General features: G+C 39.3%; 1 protein-coding gene across 5 annotated transcripts in view; it reads right to left on the reverse strand.

The window, feature by feature from the left end:
• TMCC1 (transmembrane and coiled-coil domain family 1) overlaps positions 1–22,811 on the reverse strand; it is a 164,027-nt gene that overhangs the window by 23,200 nt on the left and 118,016 nt on the right. For 2 of the 5 annotated variants that reach the window (XM_081105661.1, XM_081105665.1), the window contains one exon: positions 502–1,433. In XM_081105661.1, the coding sequence (XP_080961787.1) occupies positions 502–1,433 (932 nt within the window). Of the gene's footprint in view, positions 1–501; positions 1,434–16,335; positions 16,956–22,811 lie in introns of those variants that run through there. The other 3 variants (XM_081105663.1, XM_081105662.1, XM_081105664.1) reach the window with 3 other exon arrangements.

A 22,811-nucleotide genomic window follows, 5' to 3' on the forward strand; every position in this document is an offset into this window, starting at 1 on the left:
TCTTTCTACACCAACTGCCTAGATAAATGTGCTTAAAGCCCAATAACTACAGGTTCATTACATTTTGGACAGGCTATGTCTTTGATTTATACAGAGTTGGGGGTTATAACAAATCTTTTGAATTTAATGTAGTATACATACAGGCTGCAATGACTTGTGATTCTGTAATTACAAATAGGTGAAATGCCTCAGAAACCTTGGGCTTCATTTGAAAGTCTTAACCTAGAATGGAAGACTGGAGAGCTACAGTAATCATCACCTCTCAACTACAATGCTTCATGGTGTGTAACCTTGGGAGTTACTTAATTTTGTCATGCCTGTCATTTGCATTCTATGATAGGAACTCATGCAGACATCATATTACATATCTAAAGTGCTCTGGACATTACAGAAAAAGACACTCTACTAAAGATCTTTAAAAGCCAGCCCCCGCCCACAATAGCCAAAGCAAAGGGAACCCCAAACATAAGTAATTTCGGATTGTAATTCCATAGAACTTACCTATATCGCTCTTCCTGCAAGGCCTGCATTATTAATGAATAGTCCCTCTGATAATGTTCCTTGAGGGTCTCAAAGGATTCCTCTAGCCTGGCCTGGGTTTCCCGGATCTCCTGGATCTCATGTAATAGTGCATCAAACCCTGAGCTCTGCATGTCCAGAGTGTTTGTTTTGGAGCTAGATGCTCCTATAGCGATGCCTCCAGTGGTGCTATTGGCTCCTACAGAGCCTGAAGTGGCACTAGAACAATCTTCTTCACTACCATATTTTGGGCTCGACTGAAAGTTTGAAATCACTCCCAAAGCCTTCCCATCATCTACCTGCCCTTCTTCTAAAGAGTCCTTCAGGTTAGGGATGTTGTCTGCACTGCCAAATTTATTCCGAATTAATGAAGCAATCTCTCTGGGCTTTGAGACTACTGCCCCTGCTGCTGAATGAGTTGCCTGGGAGAAGCTGGAAAGTCCACCTTTGACACTGTCTACCACACCTTCACTGAAGCCAGTCACCTTCGCTCCCACATCTTTCAAACCCTGATGCATGTCCCTGAAGACATCCTTTGGCTGCCGGGGGATCCCATTCTGTTCCACTTCTCGGAGCTTCCTGTGGTAGTGCTCAAGCTTCTTTTGTAGCTGGAGGATGGTTTGGGCAGATTTCTGGTTCTTCTTCTCAAAGACCTGCTTGATGCGGGCAGCCTGCTGCTTATCTGCGCTGTTGGCAAGCTTCAAGTACTCAGCAACGTTGTCATCCCGGGCTGTTTGTGCAATCTTGATTTGTTCTGTGAGCTTCAGGATCTTCTGCTGCAGGTGAGCAATAGCAGCCTTTGTACGCTGAGGGTCTGGTGTTCCATCCACAGAGTCTGTGTGGATGCTGCCATCAGTGCTGGAGGCCACTGCACTGGAAGTCTGGGCGAGGCTGCTTACTTCCAACCGCTCGATCTAGCATCAAAGCAAAAGGTAGATGTTAAAAAGACCCCAAAAGAAGACTACTTTTCCAGAATCAATAGGCCAATCAATTATACTTTGCTTTAAGCAAGACAGATATATGAGGATTTACACAAGATGTAAACTGGGGTATTTTTCCTTTGTTAGAGGATTTAGTATGGTATATCTTGAAATAACAAAGCTCCTTAGTGGGTTTAAAGCATAAATTAATTTACATTCTTCACACATACTTTTGCTTACAAGCGTATCTATGTAAAACAAGGTACATCTGCAGTTCAATTTAATTATATAAAAATCATTTTAGTATTCAGACATCACTGTAATTCCAACCCATGTTCTAAGATTACGCTCATCTGAAAACGTTGGTGAGAACAAGTATTTTACTGGCTAGATATAAAAATCCAATTTTTATCACAGTGGGCCCATGATTTTTGGGTCTAAATCATGTCATGGGCAATGGAATCATTCTTTCCATTCTAATAGTGACACTTATTGGTAGCTGGAGACAGGTGCAGGTAAGATTGAGAAGGTACTGCTGAAAGTGGTAAGAATGAATGTGTACACTCTTGAGAGTTAAAATTCCAAAACACAAGCAACTGTGATAAACTTGGGCAACATTATGTGAACATTAGAGACAGAGACAGTAAGGTAAGTAATTTAAAAAGTCAATGACTAAGTTCAGACCTTTTAGAGGCCAAATTCTATGAGTTCTAACCAGGAAACAATTTTTATTAGGCAAGAGTCTCCAAAACACACACAATGACTATCCTTTCATACAGGTAAGCAACCATTAAAAAGAGCTAAAGAAAAAGACATGCTGCTTAGATATGAAAACTTAAACTATCATACTTCAAAACTCTTAGCCAAAGCAGGGGATAGGTTAGTTTATCTAACTCAGGAGAAAAAAGTCTTTTAACAAGGTGCCAATTGATATGGCTTGTAGTGCTGAATTAGAGTAGGGTCTATGCAGAAAGGTTTTAGAAACTATTCTCTATTGAACAATAACAGAAATACATAATTAAATAACCACTCTAGGTAATAAAAATTCCCAATAAGCACGTCAAATTACAAATTTACCATCTCAGAGACTTAAGAGCACACCCTTTTCCTTGCTTCCCATCCCTAATTTGTCATCATCAGCAATTTGCCAGAAAGAACTGTATAAAAAAAGGTTGAATTACATTTTTGTGATGACAATAATATACCAATTCTGAAATGTTCATAAAATGCTAATAATTAACTTGCCAGTCCAGACATGCATTCTCTTTTTTTCATTTTGGTTGTATCTCCTCAGTTTGCCGTCTGAACAGAATTTATGCTGATCTCTAACTCTAAAACACACTGAGTTCATGAATGAATTCAATATATTACTATTGATGTGAATAAAACAATATTTTCTTTCTAGATGAACACAAAAGAAATATCGCGCCTTTAAATAAAATCAAAATATAATTTAAAATCAAAATGAATAATAAAATGACATTATATACTCCACTAATAAAAAAAAACAAAAACAAAAAAACACCATAAAGAATAGTTAGGGACTAGTACAATAACTATTTTGTTTTTTGTTTTTCCTTTTTATTTCTTCTTCTTCTTTTTTTTTTTACAGTAACTGTTTGGTATGGCTTCCTCCATCTGCCCTATTCATCTTTTAAGTACATGCTAACTAGCAGTGAAAAGACCAGAGGAAGGCAGCAGAAGGGAAGATGAGTGAAAGTTCCAGATAGTCAAGTTGCCAAGAGTTTCAACTCTTCAGTGCCTTAGGTTCACTCTCTTAGGATGTACAGGGTTCCCACTGTGTGATTTTTCTTTCTGAATGGGATTTCAGATGCCATAATTACAATATGTAATATTGATACCATTGTAATTAACTAGTTACTAAAACTAGAGGCCCAGTGCACTGGGGGGGGGGGGGGTGTGCGGGTGAGGGGGGGGTGGGAGTCCCCTCAGTATAGCCTGCGCCCTTTCCCAGTCTGGGACCCCTCAGCGGACATCCCCCAAGGGGTCCTTAGCGCTGCCGCAGAGCCGTGAGCCCGTCTTCTGGCTGAGTGGTGCTCCCCCTGTGGGAGCACACTGACCACCAGGGGGCAGCACCTGTGTTGGGCGTCTGCCCCCTGGTGGTCAGTGTGCATCATAGTGACCAGTTGTTCTACCGTTTGGTTGATTTGCATATTAGCCTTTTATTATATAGAATAGGAAAGGAGCGAAGGGAAGGCCAGGTATTATAGGTATGTTCCCCATAAAACACTGGGGGGAGGGGATTGGCCAAAAGGAAGATAGTCGCATGCCCAGTAAAGTTGGGATGACATAGGGAAGACACTTGACTGTCAATCACACCTGGGGACAGAGATGGTTGGCCAGAATAGGGGTGGCAACTGCAAGCAAAATTTGGATACTCAATTCCCTGAACAAAGAAACTTGCTCTCTTGTGCTCTTGGCTCCTTGGGACTCGTGTGGCTCTGGGCTTATGGGGCTCTTTTGTTCCTGCTCCCCTGCATTCCCCCACATGGTCCACGGCCATGTGGACCCCATACACCATGGACTAATGGACTATAGCTAGCCTGGCTCCAACATGGAAAGGAAACTCTAGATGCTGGCTTTGATTCTAGCTTTACTGAAACCCCAGCTATACTTCTTCTATGGCTGAACTAAGAGAAATGGGACTTTGGAAACCAAGGGGTATAATTCCAAGGAAATAAAGCTTTCTATCATATCTCACCCTCTTGTGAGGGCCTCTGGAAATGTTTACTCCAGCGGTACCCCAAGAACCCCTCTTCCACTGATAAAAGATAACAATATGACCCTTATGTTTATGTTTAATAACTCAAAATCCACCACAATATAAAAGGGAAGCAAATACGAAATATAATTTGATCCAAGACTACCAGAGTAGGCATGGTTTAGTTTTCTTAGGTTGTTGTTATTAATTTGAATATCAACTTATATGTAATCTGTTGTCTAAGGAAATACAGATATGGAAATCAAGTTTAACTATTACTCTGGTAGGATAAAAATTGACTATACTGGTGAAAAGATGGCTTTGAGACTAGAATCTTTAGAACTGGAAAAAACACACACAACCAAACAAAACAAAAAACACCAACAAACTTTTAATATAATTATTTACAAATGATCAGTTAGATGTGAGTTGTTTTCTCTACACAGTAACTAAAGAAATAAACCAGGCTTTAATCTGACTTCTTTCCTACCTGGGCTATGTCCTTCCAGTGCATGGCTCCCCTGCAAGAGCTCAGCTGACAGAATCCAGTCCTCAGCTTCCAAAGAAAACTAACCCACAGCTTCAGCAGGAAGATAGTTTTAATACCTGAAACCATGAGTCACTGGATTACTCACCAACTACTCCCAATTTTGGCAGGCACTATCCTCATAAAGGAAGGAGAGAGAGAAGTGAGAAATTGGAAGCAAAAGGGAGTGGAGGGGAAGATAGCAGAGGACAGGGGGGGCAGGAGTGGAGGAGGAAAGAGGAAGATATACTGAATTGTAGAATTATAGGTCAGCTATGAACAAAGCCCTTAGAAATACAAATACTTAGCACTGGAAGTGCCTGACTTAGCCATGAGTTATGAAGACATCAACTGAAAAGTGATTCTTTTTTCCAACAGCCTTTGCTAGCATATTAGGTTATCCATATTGTGGGGGCTAAGCTAAAAAAGTAATTTTCCTCCCACCTAAGTTCTAGCTTATAAAGCTTATAAGCTAGTAATAAAATTTAACAGAGACAGATTAAGAGGAGAAAAAGTCCAAGGTTTATTATTACGTATATCAGGGGTGTCATAATAATGAGTTCCAAAACACACTGGGCTGTAGAGACTTACATACTATATGGACAAAGGAGAAAAGGGGGCATGGGTCTGGGATTTTGAAGAGGAGATAGGCAATTCACAGGTAGCAAAGAAAGAGTAAAACACACTCATGGCCAAGTTCCTGCTAGGCAACCCAGAAACAATGGGATTTAGGGGAATCTAGCTAATAGGCTCCTGCTTGGATCCTTCGTATCTACCAAACTTAATTCAGATAGGCTACTGTGAATATTCTTAAGGTGAATATGCTAAGATTCCCTTCCCAAAGCAGGTTTTTCCATCTGGATTCATTACATCAACTGTAAAATTCATCAACTGTAAAATGAATGGGGATAATATTAATGCCCATTGCAGAAAACTGCTGTAGGGATAAAATGAGTCAATAAATATAACAGTGTTCAAAACAGTACCAGGCACAGAGTAACTGCTATTACTGGGTATTACTTTTATATCATTTAATTGGGTTTTTTTAAAAATTCAAATATTAAAAGATTCCAGAATATACTTCCTTCCTAAATTTTTTACATTTCAGGCAAAACAAGGGATATATATGTAGAGAGTCTAAGCCAAAGGAATAATGTAATTCAACACTATAGTAAAATAACAGTCACGTTTCTGAATAGTTGGTCTTATGGCTAGGCACTTAGTTAGCTTATCTTCCAGTCCTCACAACAACCCCCCCAAAAAAAATAGAATTTTTATCACTAATTTACAGATGAACTGACTGTTGAGATGCCTCCTACTACCTTACCACAAGGCAGTTTGACAACAGCAGCAATAGCAGTATTACCTACTCAATAGGGCTGCCCTGATATCCTGATCATATCCATCAACGTAGCAAGTCAAAAGACATTTATGGTGGAGGTTAGAATTAATTTGTATAGAAAAAAATCTAGGTCCCTAACTGGTTTGGCTCAGTGGATAGAGCCTACGGACTGAAGGGTCCCAGGTTCGATTCCAGTCAAGGGCATGTATCTTGGTTGCAGGCACATCCCCAGTAGGGGGTGTGCAGGAGGCAGCTGATCCATGTTTCTCTCTCATCGATGTTTCTGACTCTCTATCCCTCTCCCTTCCTCTCTGTAAAAAATCAATAAAATATATATTTTTTTAAAAAGGAAAAAGAAAGAAAAAAATCTAGGACCAAAATTCAGTCAGTTAAATATATTATATCTTGACAAAACATATTATATATTGACTACTTATAAGCTAGGCAATGTGCTACAAAGCTATTTTTTTTGTATGCCCTTGACCGGAATCGAACCTGGGACTCTTCAGTCCACAGGCTGATGCTCTATCCACTGAGCCAAACCAGTCAGGGCTACAAAGCTATCTAATTGTTGCTATAACAAGCAGACACTACTGCTTTGTTTGCAGTTTGTCTCTTACTATTGAGAATTCATTTGCAAGGCTTAAATTATCTATTAATTGATCTAAATGAATTATCAGAAAACAGCCCAAGACAACATTTAAATAGACACCTCAAAACACCAATTAATCAGAGGCAGAGTAGAGTCATCTAGGACAGAGTATTAGATAAGCTTTATAATGGCTTGCAATTTTCATTTGCAAACATATTAAAAATATATCTATTTTCTTTAAGTGAATGAAAGTGTCAGAACATGGCAACACCTGGCTTTGAGAACAATCATGTTAAAGGCAATATTGTACAAAAAGCAAGGACAAGAGCAAAAGGACCTAAGTTCAAATCTGGCTTCATGCCTCCTTACTAGCTGTATTCTTTGGTCTACCTACTTGTTCTCTTTGAGTCTTAAGTTTTGTCATCTACACAATGGAGTTAACATTGTCTCAGGAAATTATCTGAAAAGATGTTAAATGTGTGTTAAATCAGATCATGCCTGCCAAACATGGTAAGCATTCAAGCAGTTATCTTTTCTATTCCTTACCTGGTTCATTATTTAAAATCCAAATTTGTAACTAGAAAAGATTCAGAAATCTCTGACTTGACATTACTATCTTCAAAAGATGACAGCCCCTACTTTAGTATGCCGAAGTCATCTTATCTATGCTTTATAGAGTACTAGTGGCCCAGTGCACGAAATCTGTGCACATTAAAAGGGAACTGATTAGAGGAAATATTTTAATATTGCTATTTGCCCTTTCTCTATAATAGAAGTGTCAGAGATGAAAGAAAATTAGTAAAATGTATATGAAAATCTTCCTCCTGTCAGAGTCTGGAGCATGCTGCAGGACCCAGAGTCAAGTCTCTGCCCACCAGTGTACACCTCGAAATTGTGTGAGACCCAGACCCGGCTGGTCCCTTCCCTTCTCACTCTATTGAGCAATTCTTTCATGTACAATTCTGACTGATATTTAGTTTGCTGTGCTGTGGAATAGAGAGATCTCAAGTGGGTGTAGTAGGAAATAAAAATGGACTAAGTTCCACTAGTTCACAGACAAAAAGCTTTTTCTCACGAGCCACAACCTGGGCATGTGCCCTGGCCAGGAATTGAACTGCGACCTCCTGGTTCATAGGTCGACACTCAACCACTGAGCCACGCTGGCCAGGTAGGCCCTACTCTTTTTCCCACCACCAGCATATTCCAGGTTCAGGTTTATCTTCATAAAAAACAAAGTTTTAAAATCGTTTCATGGGTGATATTGAATATGTGATAATGAGTAGAGGACATGCTTGTTCAAATGTGAATTCTGGTGGGGTTTGCTCACCAGCTTTGTAGCTAAAGCAAAATGACAAAAAACAAAACAAAACACCAAACACACACACAAAACAAAGCCCTATCATGGATTACTTAGGAATAATGGAAACCTTAAATTTAAATCCATATATGCTAAGAGTCACAACTATCATTTGGTTCTTCGGAATGATGTGGCATGCTGTTTTACACCTCCAGGCTTTTGCACATACAGTTGCCTCAGCCAGTCCAGGGCTTGCTCTCCTTCCCTTTTCTAGCTCACTACTATTCATCCTTCAAGACCCAGTTCAGGTGTAACCTTTTCTAGGAAGTCTTTCCTGAAAACCTCTCTCCCAGCTGGATTAATGACTTTTCCTTTATATTCCCATATATCTGTATATACATTTCTATCACTGTTCTTATCATATTACATTGAAATGACTGTTTGGGTGTCTTGCCTTCACTGACAGTTCCTGAGGGCGGGGTCATGCCACATTTATCTTTGGACCCCAAGAAGCTCGCATAATACCTTGTACAAAGACACACAGTGAATTTCTGTTTAATATAAATGCTCACCAGCATCTTAGCATGATCCTTCTAGATCTCATATGCCAGGCAGCACTGAGTCTATGTTACCATGAATGGAACAAATGTCAGAATTTTTGCAAGAAAAATAGCTTCCAATAGATGATACCCATCCTTCCAAGGCTGCTGAATAAAAACTCCTGACTGGGTTGAATATCAGTTTAGATTATTAACATCCTATCTAGCCCACCCTGCTCCAACCCAACTGCAAAATATCCATTATGGGATCTAGAGCTACTGTTCAGAATTGCTTTGTCACCGGAGGACTGATTTCCTGGCTTATGTGAAAGACATCATTGAGAATTACCACTGCCAGATATTCTTTAGACCTGATGATTGGACTTAATGGATACATGTGAGCCTGGCCAGATGATTTATTGTTCTTTTAACACTTTGCACAATGCCTCCTATGGACATGGCCTACATTAAACAATTGAGGTACTCCCTCCCCCGCCCCCTGCAAAAAAAAAAAAAGCTCTTTAGGAGCCTGCAATCCTAGTAGTGATCGTGTAAGTAGACAATAAGATGCTTTGTTATGGTTTAGTATTATTTTTACAAGCACAGATTCTCTGAGCTTATAGGAAGGAAACTGAGAGGTCACCCACTTAAGAAAATTTATTTTATAGATGAGTAACAGATTTTTAAGAGAAAGATCTCTCCCTGATACTAAAAGAAAAAATAAGTGACATATACTGAAATAAGGAGATAACAGTTTCTGCATGCTACTGGAGTATTCAAGTGCATACTTTCACCTCTGCATGTTAAGAATTTCATAGACTGCCCTAACTGGATTTGGCTCAGTGGATAGAGCGTCAGTCAGAAGACTCAAGGGCCCCAGGTTTGATTCCGGTCAAGGGCATGTATCTTGGTTGCGGGCACATCCCCAGTAGGGAATGTGCAGGAGGTAGCTGATCGATGTTTCTCTCTCATAAATGTTTCTAACTCTCTCTCTCCCTTCCTCTCTGTAAAAAATCAATAAAATATATATATTTTTAAAAAGAATTTCATAGAGTATACACTGATTGATGGTTGGAACAGATAGATGATCCAAGTTTCCTTCTAATGTTAAGATTTTAACTTTTGTTTGCAAAAAATAGTGACTCAGGCTATGGATTATTCAAAAAACATGACTTCACAATGAAGAATGAGTCCTAGCTGGTTTGGCTCAGTGGATAGAACATCGGCCTGCAAACTGAAAGGTCCTGGGTTTGATTCTGATGAAGGGCACATGCCTGGGTTGCAGGCTTGATCCCCAATAGGGGGCGTGAAGGAGATGGCCAATCAATGATTCTCATCATTGATGTTTCTATCTCTCTCTCCCTCTCTCGTCTTCTCTGAAATCAATAAAAATGCTTAAAAAAATGGAAAATGATAGTTTGAAGCATACATCCCTGCTAATGCTAAAATTAGTCTCTATTTTCTGAGTAAATGTTCACCAGTAAAAGAAGGTAACACAGAAATGTTTTCACTGCTAAGGATTTAAAAATACATATGAAGTGCGCTGGCCAATGTGGCTCAGTTGGGTGGAACATCATCCTGTGCGCAGAAGGGTCTCGGGTTCAATTCCTGGTCAGGGTACATACCCAGGTTTGTGGGTTTAATCTGGTCAGGGTGCATACTGGAGGCAATCGATCAATGTTTCTCACATTGATATTTCTCTCTCTCTTCCCCTTTCCCACAACCTTTCTCTCTCTAGAGCAGGGGTGGGCAAACTTTTTGACTCGAGGGCCACAATGGGTTCTTAAACTGGATCGGAGGACCGGAACAAAAGCATGGATGGAGTGTTTGTGTGAACTAATATAAATTCAAAGTAAACATCATTACATAAAAGGGTACGGTCTTTTTTTTCAATAGTTTTATTCATTTCAAATGGGCTGGATCCGGCCCACGGGCCATAGTTTGCCCACGGCTGCTCTAGAGTCAATGAAAAGCATATCCTCGGATGAGGATTAAATAAACATAAAAAATCCATATGCAGATAAGCCAATTGGTAAAACCACTGAGTTCCCCTTTCCAAGTTAATTTCCTACAAATACTTTTATGACACAAGTCTCATTGAGACAAAAGATTTCTAAGACTCAGTTAATCGTATTTATTTCAAGTAATTTTAATAAAATAAAATTCTAATGCAATGAAAGAATTTGGAATGCTCCGTGGGGTCTGTGATAATCTGGCTCTCTCTAAACTAGCTATTGTTAGGCTTGTCAGGTAGCTTTTGAAGAATAGAGGCTTTAAGAAGGACCTGTCCAAACTATACATTCCCAATCTCATTTTAGGGTGTAACTGATCCTTCCTCTTAAAATGGTCTTAAATATAATTTATTTGCTAATAACTTCCAAATGTATACCTCCAACCCATACTTCCCTTAATTCTAAACTCAGATATCTAACTATCTACTCAATATCTCTACATACTAATATATGCCTAACAGTCATTTCAAATTTCCTATGTACAGCCCTGGCGGGTGTGGCTTAGTTGGCTGAGTGTCATCCCATGCACTGAAAGGTTGCTGGTCGATTCCTGGTCAGGCCACATACCCAGGTTGCAGGTTTGATCACTGGTTCAGGGAATACACAGGAGGCAGCCGATCAATGTTTCTCTTTCTCCCTCTCCCTTCCTCTCTAAAATCAATGAAAACATATTTTTTTAAAAATTACTATGTGCAAAACTGAGTTCCTGATATCCCCAAACCTGCTCTTTGTGCAGTCTTTCCCATGTCAGCTAATGGCTATTCCACTGATTCCCATGCTCAGATCAAAAGCCTTGGAGTCATCTTTGATTCCTCTTTCTCTCACATACCCTATCCAGTTAACAACAACATTAATAATTCATAGGTGCTAATATATATAGTATAGTACTTACTATGTGCCAGACACTGTTCTAAATTCTTTGTATGTTTACTAAATTATTTAATTCTTACAACAATACTACAGCATGGGTATTATTATCATTTCTATTTTATAGCTAAGAAAACTGAAGCATAAAGAATTTAAGTTGAGCCTGGCCAGTGTGGCTTGGTGATTGAGCGTTGGCCCATGAACCAAGAAACCACCAGTTCGATTCCCACTCGGGTTCCATTAAAACAAGACCAGCTCCCTGCTCCTTCCCCACCATCAGATAAGTGCTTGACAGGTTAGTGGGAGGTGTGGCAAAAACAAATTTTTGGTTTCTGATAGAATAAAAACTAATATTATAATAGTTTTCTAAAACTAATGTTTCCAGCCCTGGCCGGTATGGCTCAGTTGGTTGACTGTTGTCCCTTGCACCGAAAGGTTGCCGGTTTGGTTTCCAGTCAGGGCATATACCAAGGTTTTGGGTTTGATTCCTGGTTGGGGTGCTAACGAAAGGCAACCAATCAATGTTTCTCTCTCACATCGATGTCTCTCTCTTTCTCTCTAAAAATCAGTAAAAACATATTTTTAATTAAGAAAACCCAAAACACAGCCCAGCTGGTGTGGCTCAGTGGTTGAGTGTTGACCCATGAACCAGGAGGTCATGATTCAATTCCCAGTCAGGGCATCTGGCCGGGTTGCGGGCTCGATCCCCAGTAGGAGGTATGTGGAAGGCAGCTGATCAATGTTTCTCTCTCATCATTGTATCTCTATATATCTCTCCCTTCCTCTCTCTCTCAAATCAATAAAAACATTTTTTTTAAAGGGAAAAGGAACAGAAAATGCTTCTTGGAGGAAGTAACAAATGAAATGAACCTTGAAGGAAGAAATGAACCTAAAAAGAGAAGAAAAGGCATTTCAGGTTGACAGCCTAGTATGAGGAAAGGTCTGGAAGATGAAATGTAATAACACCTTCATGGTAACTGAATGGTTCATGAGGCTGTAAAAGTACGGCAGAGGAGAGCCTTCGGTGGGAGATGAGCTCTGAAGGTAGGTCTAAACTACTGTTTTGGATTTTATTCCAAGGATATCACTGAATGCTTCCCAATGGTAAGAGTTATATAATCTGCTTTGAATCTAGACTTACTTGACTATATCAAAATCTATATATGCAAATCAACACCACGATTCTCCTCTAACACTGGTTCTCTTAAAGCATTCTGTATCTCAGGAAAAGCATCATTATCCATCAGGTTACACAAGTCCAAACCAAACCAAAGCCCAGGAACCAATCTTGACATATGCTTTCTACCTCTATCAAATCCAATCTATTTCAGTTTCCTAATTCCATGCTATCTAATAAAGAGGGAATATGCTAATTGACTTCCCCGCCCTCAAAGATGGCGGCGCCCAGTCCCCTCAGCCCTGCCAGGGTGCCTGCCTCTTGAGTCCCCCAGTCCCCTCAACCCCCCAGCCGCCCAGGGCGGGCCCGAGGCGCAGGTAACAAGGGCCGGCCAAGGCTTGCTCTGCCGGCAGTGGCAGCAGCAGAGTTGTGATGGGGGCGTCACCTTCCCCTGATCGCTGGGTCGCCTCCCGCCCTTGAGGGCTCCCGGACTGTGAGAGGGGGCAGGTTGGGCTGAGGGATGGCCCCCTTCCAGTGCATGAATTTTCATCCACTGGGCCTCTAGTCCTATGTAATACTCTCCATCTATTTCTATTTATTTCTACTGCCACCACCTTGTCATCTCTCTCCTGGATCACTCACTCTGAATAATCAATCTATCTGCATTCACTTAGGCTCTCAGTTAAGCCGGAGAATTTGTTTAAAAAAGCAGTCCTAGCCCTGGCTGGTGTGGCTCAGTGGATAAGAGTGTCAGCCTGCGGACTGAAGGGTCCCAGGTTCGATTCTGGTCAAGGGCACATGCCTGGGTTGTGGGCTCAATCCCCAGTGTGGGGTCTGCAGGAGGCAGCCGATCAATGATTCTCTCTCATCACTGATGTTTCTCTCTCTCTCTCTCTCTTTCTCATTTTCTCTCTCTCCCTTCCTCTCTGAAATCAATAAAAATATATTAAAAAAACAAAAGCAGTCCTAAATCACCCAATGCTTAAATTCTTTTAGTAGCTTCCCACAACTCTTCAAATATTAAGAACAAGAATTTGAACAGGGTCTATTAAGTCAGTCCTACGTGATTAGGCTCTGGATCTCTCTCTAGCTTCATCTTAGAGCATGCTCCCCCTATTCTGATCACACTGGCCTTTTTTAGCCTGTTTGGTTCATCCTGTTTCTTCTCACCATGGGGCCTTTGCACATGCAATACTGTGTACTTGTTCTTTCTTCAACTCTCAGCCAGTTATTTTGCTAGGTGCTTGGGTATATACTGATGAACAAAACAAAGTCTCAGTTTTCACAATGCTTAGGGCTGAGGGCGAAAAAGTGGTAGAGACAGAAAAACCAATAATCAAATAATAAAAATTGCTGAAAAGTGGTATGAAGAAAAAGAACAAAGTGATGTGAGAAAAGGAATAAAGTAAAGAAGGGAAATCTACTTTAGATTGTGTGGACAAATAGGGGCCACATGCTAACAGCTAACCTGACTAGCTCAAGGAAGGCCTGCATGGCAGCCTTGCAAATTTAGAGACCTAAAGTAAGCACAAAGGATGGTCTGAAATTAAAACTTTTTTTAAACTAAAAGCAGTTTATGGTGGATAGTTATGTCCTAAGGCAGTATTTTTCCATAACAAAGGTCAATTTTCACATTAACTAAGCCTATCCTTTTGTCTTTTTGTATCTAGGATAACATGCCTGATTAACAAAGTAATTTCCCTTTATCTGGATCCCTCAAAGTATCACAAATCCCCTCATTGTTATTGAGTTCACTGTTGACCATTAACTGTCCTGTACACACCTAAGTAAAGGAAGTATGTGTCTATCATTTTATCCAATCCTACCCGCCCCCCCACTCCCCGCCCCTCCCCGCTTTGCTTTCTCCCACCTCCCTAATCTATCACCAATAGATTTCATGTAACCCACTTACATCTCTCTCTTTTGACTGTAATGTATAAAACAAGGTGCAAAACTGCCATTCTCCAGAGCATTATCTCAATCCGTTGAGATTCTGCTTTCTGGCAATTGTCAACAGTTTGGCTCAAATAAACTCACAAAAATTCTTCACAGGTTTGAATGTTTCTTATGTTAACAATTGGGAGATCATAGAAGAATTCTTTGAACAGGGGCATTTGAACTGAGCTCTCAAAGATAGAAAAAGAAGTTGTTACTTTAACCAGGTCATAAATGAAGAAAAGTATTATTACTATACTAGAAAAGTATTATTACTATACTAGTATATTATTACTATACTAATACTACTATACTATTATTACTATTACTATACTTATATGTTACACGAGTCAAGAGAATACAGAATTTGGAATTTTATCAATACTCAAGATGAAAATACACAGTTAACATGGCAATTCAAGTAAAGACAAAAGAAAAGGATTTGTTTGTCTACTGCTTAAGAATTCACTTGGTGAAAGTATTAACAAAAAAGGTTAAGGAGCCCTAACCAGTTTGGCTCAGCAGATAGAGCGTCGGACTGCGGACTGAAGGGTCCCAGGTTCGATTCCGGTCAAGGTCATGTACCTGGGTTGTGGGCACATCCCCAGTAGGGAGCGTGCAAGAGGCAGCTGAATCGATGTTTCTCTCTCATGGATGTTTCTAACTCTGTATCCCTCGCCCTCTCCCTTCATCTCTGTGAAAAAATCAATATATTATATTAAAAAAAAGGTTAACGAAGGAGCAAAAGGATGCTAAGATAGGAAAAGGTGAGTAGTCAGGAAGGGGACTACCTGCCCAGTATCCTAATGGAGTATATGGACAGTTGTGGTTACAAGGCTTACATAACCAATGAGTCAGCAAAAAGTCAGGGCACAGGATCTCTTCAATGCCCATTCTAAACATCTAGGAAGTTTGGCTCTCTCTACCAGTGAGACGAGGGGCCCGAGAACAAGATCTGAGGCAGGCCAATTAAAGGTACCATATCTTTCAGCAATACTTGCCTAACTTATTTATTAGCATGAGGAAAAGTAAACCTTCTTGCTTAGCAAAACATAAGAAACAGGATCCAACTTAAAGCAGATTAGAGCAAGGCAATTCTGGTAAGATTTCACAGATCTAATGTTGCCCATTTCTTTAACTTGTAAAAATTCCAAAATCAAGACTCCAGAAGGTGCTGAAAACAAAACCTAGATTTAAAGAGAAAATGTCTTTATATATTTTGGGGTCCATAAATATTTCAGGGCTACTTTCTTACTCTAATATAAGCTAATATGTATTAATAGTAACAGAAAAAGGCTTCATAATGATAAAACTGGGTCTAGTAAACAAAGAAGAACATATAAAAGGGATTAAATCACAGTACAGAAAAAGATACAGCACTAACATCCACTTGGTACTGATCTGCAATGATGATGAATCCAAGACAAATGCTCGCCAACACACAGCTATGAAAACAGCAGACTCCTCATCCTGCCTTCCTCTACCTCCATACTTATATTCTCAGCCTATTACTGTTCCAGTGACAACTCAGTTAAAGCAGAAAGCCTTTATTTTTTCTTTTCCACTTCAGGCCATAGGAAAAAGCTGGTGTGAGGGGGAGGGGTGGGGAAGGGGAGGAAAAGTAGGGTGGAGGAAGGGTGTAAATATGACTGTTCAAAGAAGGGAAAGATTATCTGTTAGCATTCTTGGCTCTATAAATTCTTGGCTTCTGCCTGTTTACGGATATCTGAGAAAACGTGATAATTATCTCTGAAGGTCACAATTGAATGACCAGAAATAATGTTTTCCTTTCTGGTTCCCTTAGCCATCCCTTTCAATCAAATGTGAATCTGCAAAATGTTTTAATTATTGCAGACACAATTCTATGTAGCTGATATAGGAAAGTAAAACAAACAAGCAAACAAAAACAAGAAAAAAACAAAAACAAAACACAAGCAACACATTTACCTTACCAAAACCCCCTGTCAGGCAGTCTGCTGATTTTGCTTGCCACAAAGCTCATCCTTCATTTGTGCACTGCCAGAACAAGCTTGGATCGTGAAAACAAATCACAACCTCTTTTGGCTATAAGCTCTTTCCATTTGTCCCAGTTTCCAAGCTGCAGAGGAGCTGTGGCATAGTCTGTCACGGCTGCACGTACTTGGTTTCCGAGAATAACGCTGTAAATGAGGACAGCTACCACTGGGAATTCATTCCCCCACCAAAGAGCCAGCCGAAATGAAGCTTCTCCCTGGGCCTCTCACCTTCACAGACTCAGAAAAGGGCCTTTCACAGAACAGGCAGGTACAGCCGCACCACATCAACATCCCGCATAGCCAATCCTCCGCAGTGCCCACCTCGGCCTACGTACAGTTCCGGTTCTGTCTGCTGCACCAATTCTTAGAGCTTTCTATATCTGAGAGCCTGGGAGGACTCCGTGCTGAATAAACAGAAAGCGTCTGCCAAACAAATACCCGTGTGCGTGTGCATGTGTGTGGTTTGGGATAGCTGCTAATGCAAATGAAGTTTGAGAATGGAGATCACAAACAGTATCTGCCTCTCTTCTCAAGCTGTGAGCATCTTTTATAAAAGAGAAAGGCACCAAACTGGTTGAATTTAAAGCTACAGTACATTAATTCAACATTATGTGTCTTCTCACTTAAAACCAAATAAAATTTAGAATAACTTAAAGAAGGTTAAAAACATTCTCAATAAAGTAACACCATTTAGGTACCTTGGTTTAATAAATACAAAGAAATCTACCCATGCTTTGATAAAGGATTAACGTAAGATTGCCAGAACAGATTTCTTATGAGCCTTCCTAATGTTTCTTCTCTTGTTTTCACATGAGGCTCACAAAACCATTTAAATGAGAATTGAGCAAGGAAAAGAAAATTGAACATGAGACCCTAAAGTCTTATTCTTATGGACAAAGAGAAAAAAGCTCTTCTGAATGAAAGGCATTAGAGTTCTGTGAAGTTAAGCAACAGAGTAAAACACCACAACTATAAGCCCAGGCTCAGTCCCTGTTCTATCACATACTATTTATTGAATACCTGCAATATTGCATGAAATAACTGAACACCTTAAGGATACTATTCCTGCCCTGAAAATTCACTTCGGGATTTAGGCAAGCTATCAGAAACAAGCTTTATTTCTTCTATTGTAAAAACAGTTTTGGGGACTGCACATAGGAAGAATTTTAATGATTATAAAATACAGTGTAGCAATACAATGTATAATATCTAGTAACATTTCTCTCTGGTTAATATGTAGAAAAAAATCAGACATGACAACAGTTTGATATAGTATAGTACAGTCCTTTCTATGAGCCTAAAGTTGTGATAATTTCTGTTCTAGTTAAGTACTGAGCTGGAAGCTCAGGCTATCACAGTACTGAAAGGTCAAAGGTCTTTCCAAACAGTATTCACCAGCTTCATATAGAATTCTTTCATTTAAATCAGACAAAGCCCTCTGAATAGAATCCAAAGCCCCTTAATTTTTCAAAAAATATATTTCTATTAATTTCAGAGAGGAAGGGAGAGGGATAGAAAGATAGAAACATCAATGATGAGAAAGAATCATTGATTGGCTGCCTCTTACACGCCCCACACTGGGAATCAAGCCTGCAACCTGGACATGCGCCCTGACCGGGAATGGAACGGTGACCTCCTGGTTCATAGGTCGATGCTCAAGCTCAAGCACTGAGCCACACAGGTTGGGCCCCTTAACTGAATTTGAAGAAAATTCTGGGTTGAAACCAGGGTTCTAGAAATTCCTCTTCTGTGTTTAGAGGAACAGAACTCTGACCTTGACCCATCAGAAAAAATTAATAAAAAATTTAATGACTTAACACAAGTTTTGTTTTTGTTTCAACAAATATTTGTTTATATAAAAACAGTGTCAAAAAATTATCAACACTAGCTGATGTTAGCTTAATTCTGTTTATTAGCATTTTTAATATCCCTTATTTTAAGACAATTGTGTTCATTATAGAAAATTTTGAAATTATAAATGGGCATAAAAGAAAGTAAAAATTTTTTGTAATCTCACTGCTCACAGAAAGCCAAACCAGACACGGTATGAGGTTCTTTCATCCTTTTTTCTTACCATTGAGATCACTGAAGCCTGTGTTGAGACAAAGTGCCATAAGATCAAAACTGCCTTGATTGGACTGGATAAGCTACCATATGGACGACAGCAGCCCTGAAGAGTTGCCTGGGTCTCAAGTGGACTTGTGTATGAGAAGTGTTCATTGTATATTTGTAGGAGAGACATGATTATACTTTTAAAATTTATCCTAAAACAGCCTAGCTGGTTTGCTTCAGTGGATAGAGCATCAGCCTTCAGACTGAAGGGTCCCAAGTTTGATTCCGGTCAAGGGCACATACTCTGGTTGTAGGCTCTAGCCCGGGTCAGGGTGCATGCAGGAGGCAACCAGGAGGCAACCACTCCATGTGTCATCTCACATTGATGTTTCTCTCTGTGTCTCCCTCTCCCTTCTACTCTCTATAAAAATCAATGGGAAAATATCCTCAGGTGAGAATTAACAACAACAAAAAAATTTATCTTAGAACAGTTTTTGAGGTTCCACCAAGATGCCAATAGATTTACGAGTTGCCAGAGAAGTGGCCCTCGTTAGCTGCAATAAGCCTGGGTATATCTCTTCTTGGATCCCCAAGTAAATCTCATGTGGCAACAGAACTTTAATTTTGCTGACTTTCTGTTCTCTCAAAAATTTTTTTTCTCTTGCTGATTTTGCTTTTGTTTCTGGTTTAAGCACAGTTGATAAGTTACTCCTCATTGATGGCAGCACTTATTGAGAATTTGATTTTTAAGGTTGACCATTTGATGGTCTCTGCTGAATGATAAATATTTACTTTCTGTTGGGTGAGAAACCAAAAGAGAACCATATTAAGGAACAACAGTTGACTTTCTATAGGGAACCAATGTCTATAAAGAAGCCTTCCCAGGAAAACTGACCTGATGCCTGTATTTACAGGGTCCCTGGCTTACAGGTGGTAAAGAAGGCCACTTACTTCCTGGTAAGCCTTAGCAAATGTTGGGGAGTTGAAGATAAGATTAACTCATCCAACTTTATCAGCACTGCAGGTGAAATCTAGTCAGAGAGTTTCTTAGACATGTTCTCCTAACCTTGGAATAGTAAATAATAGAGGTGTTTAAAAGTCCATTCTAGGATTCCTTATGAAAACTTCCATACAGGAATTAATCTTGTAGCCTAAATAATTGTTCAAGCCCTGGCCGGGTGGCTCAGTTGGATGGAGCGTTGTCCGTACACCAAAAGATTGCAGGTTTGATTCCCAGTCAGAGCACATATCAAGGTTGTGGGTTTGATGCCCAGTTGGGGCATGGGAGACAACTGATTGATGTGTGTGGGGGTTTTTTCTCTCTCTCTCTCCCTTCATCTCTCTAAAAAAATTTTTTTCTTTTCTTTTTCTATTATTTTATTGCTTAAAGTATTACAAAGAGTATTACATATGTCTCCTTTTTCCCCCCGCCCTTGACAATCCCCTGGCCTCCCTTACCCCCCAGTGTCTTATGTCCATTGGTTATGCTTATATGCATGCATACAAGTCCTTCGGTTGATATCTTACTACCCCCCCCCCCAACCCTCCCTGGCCTTCCTGCTGTAGTTTGATAGTCTGTTCGATGTTGTTCTGCCTCTGTATCTATTTTTGTTCATCAGTTTATAATGGTCTTAATTATCCATAAATGAGTGAGATCATTTGGTATTTTTCTTTCATTGACGGGCTTATTTCACTTAGCATAATGCTCTCCAGTTCCATCCATGCTGTTGCAAATGGTAAGAGTTCCTTCTTTTTTACAGCAGCATAGTATTCCATCGTGTAGATGTACCACAGTTTTCTAATCCTCTCATCTGCTGATGGGCACTTAGGCTGTTTCCAGATCTTAACTATGGTAAATTGTGATGCTATGAACATAGGGGTGCACATATCCTTTCTGATTGGTGTTTCTGGTTTCTTGGGATATATTCCAAGAAGTGGAATCACTGGGTCAAATGGGAGTTCCATTTTTAACTTTTTGAGCAAACTCCATACTGTCTTCCATAATGGCTGCACCAGTCTGCATTCCCACCAGCAGTGCACGAGTGTTCCTTTTTCTCCACATCCTCTCCAGCACTTGTCGTTTGTTGATTTGTTGATGATAGCTATTCTGACAGGTGTGAGATGGTACCTCATTGTTGTTTTGATTTGCATCTCTCAGATGATTAGTGACTTTGAGCATGTTTTCATATGTCTCTTGGCTTTCTGAATGTCCTCTTTTGAAAGGTGGCTATTTAGGTCCTTTGCCCATTTTTTGATTGGATTGTTTATCTTCCTTTTGTTAAGTCGTATGAGTTCCCTATAAATGTTGGAGATTAAACCCTTATTGGTGATAACATTGGCAAATATGTTCTCCCATGAAGTGGGCTTTCTTGTTGTTTTGTTGATGGTTTCTTTTGCTGTGCAGAAGCTTTTTATTTTGATGTAGTCCCATTTGTTTATTTTCTCTTTATTTTCCAACGCCCTAGGAGCTGTATCATTGAAGAAATTGCTTCAGCAATGCCTGAGATTTTGTTGCCTTTGGATTCTTCCAGTATTTTTATGGTTTCCCGTCGTATATTTAAGCCCTTTATCCACTTTGAGTTTATTTTTGTGTATGGTGTAAGTTGGTGGTCTAGTTTCATTTTCTTGCATGTATCTGTCCAATTTTCCCAACACTATTTATTGAAGAGACTATCTTGACTCCACTGTATGTTCTTGCCTCCTTTGCCAAATATTAATTGAGCATATTGGTTCGGGCCGATTTCTGGGCTCTCTATTCTATTCCATTGATCTATATGTCTGTTCTTCTGCCAGTATCAGGCAGTTTTGAGAACAGCGGCTTTGTAAAACAGCTTAATATCTGGTATTGAGATCCCACCTACTTTGTTCTTTCTCAGGATCGCTGCAGCTATTTGGGGTCTTTTTGTTATTCCAAATGAATTTTTGGAGAGTTTGTTCTAGGTCTGTGAAATATGCCGTTGGTATTTTAATGGGAAGTGCGTTGAATTTATAGATTGCTTTGGGTAGTATGGACATTTTAATGATGTTGATTCTACCAATCCAAGAACATGGTATGTTCTTCCATCTGTTTATGTCTTCCTCTATCTCTTTTTTCAACGTCCTGTAGTTTTCTGAGTAGAGGTCTTTTACCTCTTTAGTTAAGTTTATTCCTAGGTAGCTTAATTTTTTTGGTGCGACGGTAAATGGGATTGTTTTTTTTGTCTCTCTTTCTGAAAGTTCACTATTGGTGTATAGAAATGCCACAGATTTCTTGGCGTTAATTTTGTATCCTGCTACATTGCCAAATTCATTTATTAAGTCTAATAGTTTTTTGATGGAGTCTTTAGGGTTTTTTATAAAAAATTTTTTTTTGATAAAATATCATTGCTTAAAACTCTGGATTTGCAAAGAAAATTTAAGGATGTCTGTATGATTAATTAACACTTGCTGTACTTTTGTAAATAATCCAGTCAAACCTAATGAGACCAATAATTTTGTGATCAAGAATAATCTTTAGGAATTATTTATGATCACCAGAAGGATGGGAGAGTTTCAGCAAAAATTGTGAAAAACTAAAATGGAAAAGATTTTAAGTGTCTTTTCGAGGGACTTCCTAGTGTTATCTATCCAATTCTCTGGCTTTTTGTCTTTGGCTAGGTTATTTTATAGCTCTGAAGAGATGGAAATTACCTTGGGGACAGTGTTGGTGATGCAATGCAAATAGATGTCTGGTAGAGAATATAAGTTTCCTTAAGCCCAATTCTTATTTGGACCAATTTAACATCTTACCGGTTCTTAATAACTGGTTAATTAGTGAGTTAAATAAATATTTGACACATTTTGAATGAGAGTCATACTTTTACCTTTAAAAATATTTGTATCCTTACTTTTTATTTCTCAAAGCATCTAACTAAAAAACAATTGCGTAGTTGAAATTAGCCTTTTGCCTATTTTTTAAAAGCTCTTACAAAAGAGCTAACAAGAATTTTTACATTTTTAAAGAATTGTGAAGAAGAACAAAACAAAGACGACTATGTAACAGAGAATATATGGCCCTTAATGCCTGAAATATTTATTATCTGGCTCTTTACAAAAAAAGTTTGCCAATACTTGCTTTAAAGTTATAGTATCTCAAATAGCATTGATATCTTAATATGAGTGATCAACCTAACAATATAGAAGAGACTGACTTACTCAAGTCAGCATTTTAGCAGCAAAGTCAACTTAGGACCCAGACTGAGAAAATAGGCTCCTTAATAAATATACCATAATCTTTACAATAACATAAATAAATGACTTACTAAATTTAGAATTATCTCTGACAAGAACATATTTTCTTCCCCAGTAATACAAACCTAAAATAATATCTTTATTGTA

The sequence above is a fragment of the Myotis nattereri genome (assembly GCF_964212035.1).
Source record: "Myotis nattereri genome assembly, chromosome: 14".
NCBI lineage: Eukaryota > Metazoa > Chordata > Mammalia > Chiroptera > Vespertilionidae > Myotis > Myotis nattereri.